We start from the raw sequence: 10593 nt of genomic DNA, 5'->3' as shown, positions 1-10593 counted from the left end.
CGCAGGGGGCGCTGTTGACCGCGGCGGGGCGCGGCGGGGCGGCGCGGCGGGGGCGCGTCAGCGGCGGGGCGCGTCAGCGGCGGGGCGGCGGGCGCTGCCATTGGGCCCGCCTGTCATGTGGTAGCGCGGAGGCATCCGCAATTACAACGGGAATGTTTTCCTAGAGATGTCAGCCTACAAAGGACACAATCTCTCTTCCTCAAATTCCACCCCAAAATGTCCTTTCCCAACAGCTCTCCTGCCGCTAATACTTTTTTAGTAGATTCTCTCATCAGTGCGTGCAGGAGTGACAGTTTCTACTCCAACAGCGCCAGCATGTATATGCCACCTAGCACAGACATTGGGACGTATGGGATGCAAACCTGTGGACTCCTTCCGTCTCTGGCTAAGAGAGAAGTTAATCACCAAAATATGGGTATGAATGTACATCCTTATATACCTCAAGTAGACACTTGGACAGACCCGAACAGATCTTGTCGAATAGAGCAACCTGTTACACAGCAGGTCCCCACTTGTTCCTTCACTACAAATATTAAGGAAGAAAGCAATTGCTGCATGTATTCCGATAAGAGATCCAAACTCATTTCTGCAGACGTCCCTTCCTACCAGAGGCTGGTGTCTGAATCATGCCCCATTGAGAACCCCGAGGTTCCCGTCCCAGGATATTTTAGACTGAGCCAGACCTACGCCACTGGGAAAACCCAAGAGTACAATAATAGCCCTGAAACGAGTTCAACTGTAATGTTACAGTTAAACCCTCGCGGCAGCTCCAAACCGCAGATATCTGCTCAACTTCAGCTGGAAAAGAAAATGAATGAAAACCCGAACAACCAAGACAGCACCGCTAAAGTCTCTCAAGTGGAAAGTCCCGAGCCCAAGTCCACGTTGCAAGAGGAGCGGAGCTGTCTGCCTGAAGGCTCCGTGTCCAGCCCAGAAGTCCAGGAGAAGGAGAGTAAAGGTCTGTATTACCGAGTTTAAGCCGTGCCGTGGTGTAACTCCAACACGCCAGCACCATAAAGCACGCTCGAATATACTAACGAGCATCACAGCCATCACATTTAATGCTAAGGAGTATCGGGCTGCAGGTGCTGTCTCTCTGAAGATTTTGGCAGGCAAAAATGCCACACAAAATGGTCCAAACATTTTCCGTAGAGATCTGCCTTTCCCGTGCATGCAGACCGCCTCTGTGATGCGGGGAATATAGCCGTGTGCTCCCTAATGCGCTGCAACAGCCAAAAGCAGCCCCATACCTCTAAAAAAGCAGGTCTGGAGGTTGTAAAATACGACCACCTCAACTTTTTCTCTCCTAGTATTTCGCCTTTTTTATTTTTTTCCACTGAGCCTTACTGCGGTTTGATTGCATTTAAAGTTAATTACTATCCTCTTAAAATAGGTGAGGAATAGGTGTTACAAGGCTGGGTAAAGTTCGAAACAAATTCACAATGAAAGCAGCAGCCTGCTATCTGCCTGATCCAAAGGTTGAATATTTCAATGTGGTGCTTTAGATAACCTTAGATTGGTCTCCAAAAGTGCACCAGTATTTTGAAATGCTTTTGAAAGCTAAGGGCGGTGGTAATCTGATTTTATTTTCCCTCTGAAAGTGCACTACAGCCTTTCTTTTGAACGGCGTGTATCGAAGAATCTAAAACCGGGATTTTTTTCTTATCAAAATGTACTTTGCAACCTCTAGGTCGATTTTTACCCTAAGTGTGCATTAAAAATTGCTTTATCTGAATTATATTTAGTAGCCCAGGTCTAGGCTGATGTGGGACAGATTTATTTCTGGTGGGGGGAAAAAAACTAAAAGGAAAATGGAAAAAAAATCCGAGACAGAGGGTGGAAATTTCTTGTATATCATTTTGGCTGGGAAACTGTCTATATCTGTTTATAGGTGTGCTTGTGTGATTCAGCTGATGTGTGTGTGGATGCTGCTTCAAAATAGTGTGAGACTATTTTGTAATTGGAATATTTTGGTGGCAAGTGTCGTGGGCGCCCGAGGCGGCCATGGCGGGGCTAGACCCGTTAAGATGTGCTCATGGGGCGGATGGTAGGTTAAATATTGTTGAAATGTTAAACGCCGGCCGAAAACTTGAGAGACCCTTACTGGCAGGGGCAGGAGAGCGGGGCAGCCACAGAGCAGGGTGCCGTGCCTGGGGACGGGTGAGCCCAGCCTGGCAGAAGGTCCCCTCCCTGTGCCCACACCTTACTCGAACCGTGTTTAATGCCCACATTCACCATATCTGCCAGACATTGCACAGGAGGGGTCATGGCCAAGGGTACACTCTAACAGCCTGAGGTATTTTTGATTTTTTTTTCTTCTTCTTCTTCTTTGATTTTGATAGAGGAAATCAAGTCTGATACTCCAACAAGCAATTGGCTAACTGCAAAGAGTGGCAGAAAGAAGAGGTGTCCTTATACTAAACACCAAACACTGGAATTAGAGAAAGAGTTCTTATTCAATATGTATCTCACTCGAGAGCGCCGTCTAGAGATCAGTAAGAGCGTAAACCTCACTGACAGGCAGGTCAAGATTTGGTTTCAAAACCGCAGAATGAAGCTCAAGAAGATGAGCAGAGAGAACCGAATCCGGGAACTGACGGCTAATCTGACCTTCTCTTAAACCCTAACCCCGGGGGGGGGCACCAGTGAGGAGTGGGCACAGCACCGCCACTTGCTAAAAGCAGGAGAGACTCTGGCAAAACCCGGCATTTTCCAGTTTTTTGTTTTGTTTTGTTTTATTTTCTGATAGAATGTGACTCTTCGTCCTCCTTTTAGCGCTGCAAGTGAATATGTATTACTATGATGAGTATATATAAAACCTAGCACGTGTAATTTATTTTTGTTCTCATCGTAATGCAGGGTAACTATTATTGAATATTATCATTTGGTCTTAACTTATTGGAACTGTCGAACATCCAAGCAATGTGACTTTTTCATGTTTTTACTAACAAAATGGTATTTATGTGGGGCTGTTACACGGACCATAACATTTTGAGTACATTCAATACTTTCAGAAAAAGAGCAGGGGGAAACTGGGGGCGGGGGGAAAGAGAAGCACATTATAATGTAACTATTCTCGCAAATGAACTTAGAGATTGTCCTTCGTAAAATGGAATATTTCCTTCTTCTCCATTGTAGACATTTCCTTGTGGTGCATATGTGGAATAGTAGTCGTTCAGAAGCAAATTGTCCTTCTTGTGCATGTTCTGTTTGCATGTATAATGCAATAAACTCTGTAAACTACTGCGGTTCCTTTGGTTTTCTACAAATGTTTAATGCAGAGATCCAGGTTGGTGTCCTGATCCTTCTCTATCAACAGCTTTTTGGACTGGTGTACCTTCTTTACCATATTCTGGTCTTTGTGTGTGTCTGCCTGGTTTTCTTTCTTTCTTTTCCTCCATTTTTCCCCCTTCCTTTTTTTTTTTAATTTTTTTTTAATTTTTTTTAGGGGAGGGGTGGAGACTGGGCCGGGAAATTATGTAAACCTAATTAATTTATAAATGTCTGTAAACAATTGATTAATTGATAAAATGTTGTGTGATGTTCGCAGTCTGACAAACTGAATGAAAAAAAAAAGAGACAGAAAGGAAAAAAATGTTGTAAAATATTGTGACTTAAACTGGGCATCCTCATCCAATCAACTCGTAAATGGTAAGTGATAAAAAAATCTTTCTACTACAAGCTGTCAGGAATATGTGTGTCATTTTATTTGACGTTCGTATGTTGATTTAAAAAAATATCAGTCACTGCGTTCTTGCAATGTGTAGACTTTGATTTCGTGTCTTTGTTCGCTAAAAAAAAATAAAAATAAAAAATCCCAAACGACCCCAAGAAACACAACAAATGCAAAGCTGGGTATAAGTAAGTGTTAGGGAGCTCAGTTTTTGGTCGGCTCAAGAGCTTTCAGAAGATGGTGGATGGAAAAATATTCCCTCAAAATGTTCCCAACATCTGGCAAGGCTGGCTTTTTTGAGCAGAAACGCTCCCTAGCCTGCTTACAAAAGTACACCAGCCTCTTCAGACCTGCTTTTGTCATCCTGCACCGTTTCTGTTTGCTCAGAGCTTGTTTTATTTCGCGCAATTCCATTTTAGTAGCACACATCCAGTTAATGACGTTCACGACTCTTAACCCTTTCTGTACATAGCTGAAAAATGTTATTAGCAGGGCTCTGCGCTGGAAGCTGAGGAAGGGCATGCGTGTGTGAGAGCGGATGAATACCCGTGTGAGCAGAAATACTAAGGAGAACAGTAAATGTCTTGCAAATGAACATGACTCCAAATTGAAGTGCAAATACTTGGACATACTTTCACCTTCAAACGGTACTGGAAAAATAGCGTGGCTACTGTTGGCACTGGGAAATCAGCTCGCTCACAATAAACGCCCATTCCTCCCCTAAGCTGTTTCTAAATCAAGAAATTAAAGGCAAGATAGTGCCAATGTTGTCCGACTTGATGACAGATCCTGCTCATAATTCTATTGGTGGCGTTCTGTTTGCTCTCTTGCCGCTGATATTAATTTAAGCCAATACTTCCTCATGCTCACTTTTATTCATAGGGCAGAAGTATATATTCCTCAAATCAAGGCATAATGATTTTGAAGCTGCGAGAGCTTCAAGCACTTAGGTATTTTGTGCTTGTTGTCCTTTCGAAAACAGCAAAGCGATGCCCAGAAAAACTCTCTATATTGCATACATTTAAACGGCCTTTTCTTTTCCTTTAAAGATACTCGCTACATCACCAAAGAAGTTTCGGCAGTGGGAAGTAAATTTCTGACTCCATACCAACTGTTTAACGTATATAAAAAAAGAGGCTCACTCTAATATTCCTACTTTACCAACTTGTATCTGTGTAAAGCGAGGGCAAGTTCTTCGCCATACCACAAACCCTGCTTCTAGAGAACAGTGTAAGACAAGTTATAAAATCGCAGAAGAAAATGCTAAAGTCAAATGACCAAAAAAAAAAAAAGGAAAGGAAAAGGAAAAGAAAAAAAAAAAAGAAGAAGAAGAAAAAAAGGAAGAAAACAACCTAAGAGAGTAATAAATCATTAAATAAACAGGAATTTCAGTCCCTTCCTCATAACGGCCCGCGAGTAGGAAGTGTTTTCCCAGCGCTGCTGTCCGTGCCCCCGGCGGGCTGTGCTGAGGGCTGTGCTGTGGGCTCGCCACTAACTCTCTACGTTTCCTCCAGATCCCGACACAGCCACCATCCCTCGCCCAGGGGAGCAGGCGTGGGCAGAAGACCATGGGTAATTCAGTTTTCTATACTAACCGGGCACCGTCTCTCTCGGGGAAGAAAAACCGGGCCGGGAGGGAGGAGTGGGAAGGGAGGGGATGGAAAAGAAAGCAAAGTGGGCAGAAAAAAATCTCACGTAGGCATTGAACGTGGCTCCTTCTGAACTAGGGGCGGAGGAGACAGCGACACAGCTCCTCTCCGCGAGCCGGAGCCTGCCCGTGGCCCCTGTCCCTGCCCGCGGCCGCCGCGCTGCCAGTGCGGGGCCAGGCGGCCTCCTCGGGACTGCCTTTGCCTGCGTCCCTCCCGGGCCGCACTGGGCACCGTAAGGGGGGCTATGTTGGAGCTGTGTAGCCCCGAAGGCCCGCAGATACAGGAGCATGTGTTCAGCCACACGTCAGTTGTGCTCGGAGACACAGGCTTTGCTGTTTCCATCCGTCCATTTTATTAGGGACACATTAATCTATAATCAAATACACCTCATAAAATTTTTATTGAAAGGCATAAAATCATTACAGAGGTCTTCCACCTGTTTTAAAACAACACAATGGGTATCTCTTTTTAAAAGTGCATCCTTTCTATGGAAACTTTCTGTCCGGGGGTGGGGGGAGCGGATAATAATACCCGCACATGCTCTGAAATATGGAAGTACCGCAATGTGCTTTTACTGTAACATTTTCCTGTTTTATGAGAAGTCGTTACAGTCCCAGCTTGCGATGGTTTGTTTTTACAGGCAAGAATCTCCCTTTCCCAGCGGGTTCCCTCAGCAGCTTGGAGTGTGATTAGCAAGCCAAGGCTGTTGGATTTATTTAAACACCCTGTCTCTCATTGATTAAGAAATGAATGGCAGAAATCACTCAAAGGAGGTGAAGAAATAGTCCGCACCCGCCACGGCCGTGGGCTGCCAGCGCGGCCACGCCCGCCGCGCCCCGGGCAGGCAGGGCAGACAGGCGGGCAGCGAAGGCGGGCAGGGCGGGCGAGCAACTAGGGCAGGCAGGCAAGCGGGCAGTGCAGGGCAGGGCGGGCAGGGCTGGCGGGCGGGCGGGCAGGGCAGGCGGGCGGGCGGGCGGGCGGCCCCGGCGCGGTGTGGGCGCGCAGGCGGTACAGCGCGCTGTGCGGGGCCGCTGTTGATGATGATTTTTTTTTTAATCACAGCAGCCCCAGTTTAGCGGATTGATTTACTCGCAGTATTGGTAAATATGATCACGTGGGCTCCGCAACCAATGGTTGAGGGTTGCAGTCTGCAAAATACTACGATTGTTCTCCGGGAGGGTATCATATACAGTTAACAGTGTAACCTTTTATATGACTAAGAGGGGAGCCTAAAATGTCGTCTAGTGGCACCATAAGTAACTATTATGTCGATTCTCTCATAGGCCATGAAAGCGAAGAAGTTTACGGGAGTAGATTCGTCCAGGGAGGTCACAGTGCGACCTCCAGGCCATCAGGTGTTGCAGAGAGTTCAGATTTTTCCTCTTGTAGCTTTGCACCAAAATCCACGGTGTTCTCCACCTCCTGGTCCGCGGTTCACCCTCAGCCGTCTGCGGCAATGACCGGGATCTACCACCCCTACATGCACCAGCCCCATTTAGGGGCAGCCGACGCTGGCCGCTACGTGCGCTCCTGGATTGAGCCCTTCCCGGGCTTCCCGGGCGGCGGCGGCGGAGGCAGCAGCAGCAGCGGCGGCTCTGCGTCCAGCTCCGGCTCCTCCAACGGGCGCCACTACGGGATAAAGCCGGAGACGGGAGCAACCACCTCCTCGTCTTCCTCCTCCTCTTCCTCCTCCTCCAAAAGGACTGAGTGCTCCTCGTCTCGGGAGTCCCAGGGGATCGGTGTGCCCGAGTACACGTGCAGCTCCTTCCTCCAGGAGCCCCGGGAGAAAGCGGCTGCCGGCAGCTCCAAGGACCCTGCCGCTTGCAGCCACAACCCCAGCCCGGGCAGCGATCTGAAGGAGGAGAAACAGCAGCAACTTGACCCAAGTAAGTAAAAAAAAAAAAAAGAAAACAGAACAAAACGGGGGGAGAGAGAGGAATAGAGGCAGAGAGAGAGGGAGAAAAAGAAGGAAAGAGAGAAGGAGAGAAAGAAAGAAATTGCCCCTTTGATTTATTGCCGAAACCTGTAAGGCTCGAATGTGCAAAACTGATAGTTTTACTAACCTATAAAAACGTCTAGACGCCTAACCCAGCGCAAGCAGCAACAAGCACCCATAAAAGACTCCACATAACCACCTACCATCAAGACATCATTTGTACAGTAAACAGACTGGGGCATTAAGGCTTTTATGATAATTCCTCCAAAGTTGTGAAAACAGTCCATCCTTCGTTAAATTAATTTAACGACCTTTCTCTCCCCCCGCCCCCCATTCTCTATATACCTCCCTTCTTCCAGATAACCCTGCAGCAAACTGGATCCATGCTCGTTCAACGAGGAAAAAGCGTTGTCCCTACACAAAGTATCAAACTCTGGAACTGGAAAAGGAATTTCTCTTTAACATGTACCTCACCCGAGACCGCCGTTACGAAGTAGCTAGGATTTTAAACCTCACAGAGAGACAGGTCAAAATCTGGTTTCAGAACAGAAGAATGAAAATGAAAAAGATGAACAAGGAGAAAGGCAATAAAGGAGACTAACGCTGGGGTAGAAATGCAGTTGGAGATTATTGATTTAGTTTTGAGTTTGGGGCTTTTTTGGGGTGAGGGTGGGTTTTTGGTTGTTGGGGGTTGTTTCGGTTTTGGATTTTTTTTTTGTTGGTTTTATTCTTCCCCTGCACCCTCAACCCCCATACATTTCTCCTCCTCCCGCACCACTCCACCCCATGGACTTTAATTCATTTTGTTTTTTTTTTTTTTTTTTTTTTTTTTTATTTGGGTAGAAGTGAAACGTGGTCTATGTCATGTATTTTGCGAAATTTTGTCTTGTTCGCCAACGTGTTTTGCAGAGTCGCTTAAACCACCCCTCTTCCTTCCCACACCGTTTAGATGACGATATTGTGAGTGCACGTTAGCTTTGGGAACTCTATCTGATGTTAAATGTTTGACATGTTTCTTAAAAGTGATGTAGACTAGATAGTTATTTTGCCAAAATAAAGGTAAGGAAATTAACTATAATTACGATAATAAAACATATATTAATTACAGCCACTTAAATCAATGGGAGTTGCTGTGCTGTCCACGATTTATTAAGAGGAAATCTTTCCCCAAACCTCTGCTTTCTAGGTCTGAATCCTTCGCAATAGATGCCACAGCGAGGCCACGAGCTGTCCCCCCCACACGCCTTTAATGCACTATTAGGAAGTTGTCTCACCCTTGGAGCCACTCACCACAGGCCTCATGCCTCCTGGTCCCCCGGCTAGTTGCCACCCCTGCCCCCGGTGACTGTTGTATTAATTAACCACTCCGTGTCTCGAACTACGGACTTGTTGTAATTGTTGTCAGTTATTACACAATAAAGTCTGCCGTGACCGAACGACAGCGCTGCAGTGAGAGGAGAAATCTGTGCGCCCCTCGCGATGCCCTCTGCGCCGCCGACCCTGACACGCAGCCCCCGCGCAGCCCCCGCAGGCCGAGCGCGTCCAGGTCGGGGCCGCGGGAAAGCCCGGCCTCCGGCAGCCACCAAGGCCGGAGGAAAGTCACTTTTCCTCCGCTTCACCTAATAGACATTTGCTGTTAGAGGTCAGTGCGGAGAGGCCGCGTAGGTGCGTCCGCCGCCGTACCGTTCCTGGGCCTCAGGTACCAGCGCTCTTTCAAACATTGGCGATCCCTTGGGATCACGTAGGAGATATTTTCCACATGCGTCCTCAGGAGCCAAGAAAGCAAAATGATGCCTATTCGCTTAAACATTATTTTTTTATTCCTTTTATTTTTCTTTGTCCCTTCCCGGTGGGTCGCTTCCAGCCTCTGTGCTCTTAAACCAGGAGGCTCGGAAGCTCCGGGGGGACACGGCTGCTGCCAAACGTTCGGCTTTGTTGGCTAGAGCTCATTTAGCAACGCGCCTCATGCCTTCTGCATTTATAAACACACATGACTTTATCAAGATAATTGAGATGAAGTTCATTGTAAAAAAATTGCTTTGTTTAAAGAGCAACCATTAAAATGAAGGACCCGTAAATATTTACGAGCAGTTCGGTTAATTCAAGATTAAGGGGACAGCTGAGAGACCTGGTGTTTAATGTTTTTTACCTCTGCAAAAAAAAAGAAGGGGGGAAAAAGGCAAAAGCAAGCACTGCCAGGAAAAGGTGTTGCATTGCTTCCCATCCATTGTCGAGAAGATACCTATAATTCTTTTAAAACAGGAAGAACCATGGTATAATAAAACCATTGAGATGGCTAGACGTCTGGACCTAATGAGTTTACGATATGCTATGGCACTTTTCTTTGAAACCACCTTATTTTGATGTTTGTGTTTGTTAGGGGGAAAAAAAGGCAAAAAATGCAGACAAACTAGGTCTTTAAACCTTGGACTATAAATTTCAATATGTCAGCGTTGGGCCAAGGCAACAGACTCAAAAAAGACCCGAAGGTCATGGAACTGAGAGATTTTACAAAGTCCACTTATTTGTTGAAATGTATTTTACTGGATATTCTACTGCAATGAATCCTACGATGCCAGCCTCTATATTTTCGAAAATACCCATAGAGGGAGGCGATCTATAACAACACGTAAACAATATTCTTCTACACAACACTCCATTATGTTGATTCCAGCAGAGTCTCTGTTAATAAATTTTCACCAAACACATACCATCTTTTTAATATTTTATATGAGGAAGATTGGCAGAATTTACCTTGTGTATTTTTTCCTTTTGTTTACCTGTTTTTAATATGGCGCACGTTTATTTCAAAATAGCAGAAAGAAAACCAAGCGTCTCTCTTGAATGACGGAATGTAGTTCTTCTATGGAAATTACTTTTACTGTCAAACTGAATAATTTAATTCCTACCCGTTGGTTGTGTTAATATATGTTTGCACATATGCACAGTCTCGTGCACACGCATTATATCGAATAATTCACAGGCATGTGTGGTGAAGGAGGGGGTGAACAAAGATTCATCTTTACTTTCGTTTACATAAATCAATCCGTAAATACATAAAAGCAAGGGAAAACAAAATAACATCTTCAAGACAAAAACGTATAACTCTGAAACTACCACACATGGAGAATTCGTGGTGTAATATGTGGGGAAACATGATCGAAAACGCGATAGCAGGCATCTTCAAAGCTCAGGCGTCCTTTCCTGGTTGCCATGTGTAAACGAGGCGCGTTCTTTGTATGCAGTTAATTATAGCTCTGACAGAAAAAAAAAAAAAAGAGGGTCACCGAAATGTGCTAAGAAAATGGTACTGTAAACGCTTAACGACAAAAAAA

General features: G+C 45.8%; 2 protein-coding genes and 1 long non-coding RNA gene across 5 annotated transcripts in view; 2 read left to right on the top strand and 1 right to left on the bottom strand.

The window, feature by feature from the left end:
• Nucleotides 1-176: 176 nt before the first annotated feature.
• On the top strand, nucleotides 177-3474 carry HOXD10 (homeobox D10). The gene is made up of 2 exons (XM_027677909.1): nucleotides 177-958; nucleotides 2343-3474. The coding sequence occupies exons 1-2, from the start codon at nucleotides 217-219 to the stop codon at nucleotides 2618-2620; spliced, it is 1020 nt and encodes a 339-aa protein (XP_027533710.1). The 5' UTR covers nucleotides 177-216; the 3' UTR covers nucleotides 2621-3474.
• A 1612-nt stretch (nucleotides 3475-5086) lies between these two features.
• HOXD9 (homeobox D9) lies at nucleotides 5087-8365 on the top strand. 3 transcript variants are annotated; one of them, XM_027678495.1, is made up of 3 exons: nucleotides 5087-5245; nucleotides 6606-7208; nucleotides 7618-8365. In XM_027678495.1, the coding sequence occupies exons 1-3, from the start codon at nucleotides 5242-5244 to the stop codon at nucleotides 7857-7859; spliced, it is 849 nt and encodes a 282-aa protein (XP_027534296.1). In that variant the 5' UTR covers nucleotides 5087-5241; the 3' UTR covers nucleotides 7860-8365. The 3 variants fall into 3 exon arrangements, with proteins under 3 accessions (XP_027534296.1, XP_027534298.1, XP_027534295.1); XM_027678497.1 differs by lacking the exon at nucleotides 5087-5245 and adding an exon at nucleotides 6310-6422; XM_027678494.1 differs by lacking the exon at nucleotides 5087-5245 and having other exon boundaries at nucleotides 6310-7208.
• Nucleotides 8366-10319: 1954 nt separating this feature from the next.
• LOC113965095 overlaps nucleotides 10320-10593 on the bottom strand; it is a 2110-nt gene continuing 1836 nt past the window's right edge. Inside the window, exon 3 of the long non-coding RNA XR_003533436.1 lies at nucleotides 10320-10515. This is a non-coding gene — a long non-coding RNA (uncharacterized LOC113965095). The remainder of the gene's footprint in view (nucleotides 10516-10593) is intronic.

The sequence above is a fragment of the Neopelma chrysocephalum genome, unplaced genomic scaffold (genome assembly GCF_003984885.1).
Source record: "Neopelma chrysocephalum unplaced genomic scaffold, ASM398488v2 Primary Assembly neopelma1_44, whole genome shotgun sequence".
Lineage (NCBI taxonomy): Eukaryota > Metazoa > Chordata > Aves > Passeriformes > Pipridae > Neopelma > Neopelma chrysocephalum.
The sequence above is the reverse complement of the archived record's forward strand: the minus strand, read 5'-3'. Positions and strand labels throughout refer to the sequence as shown.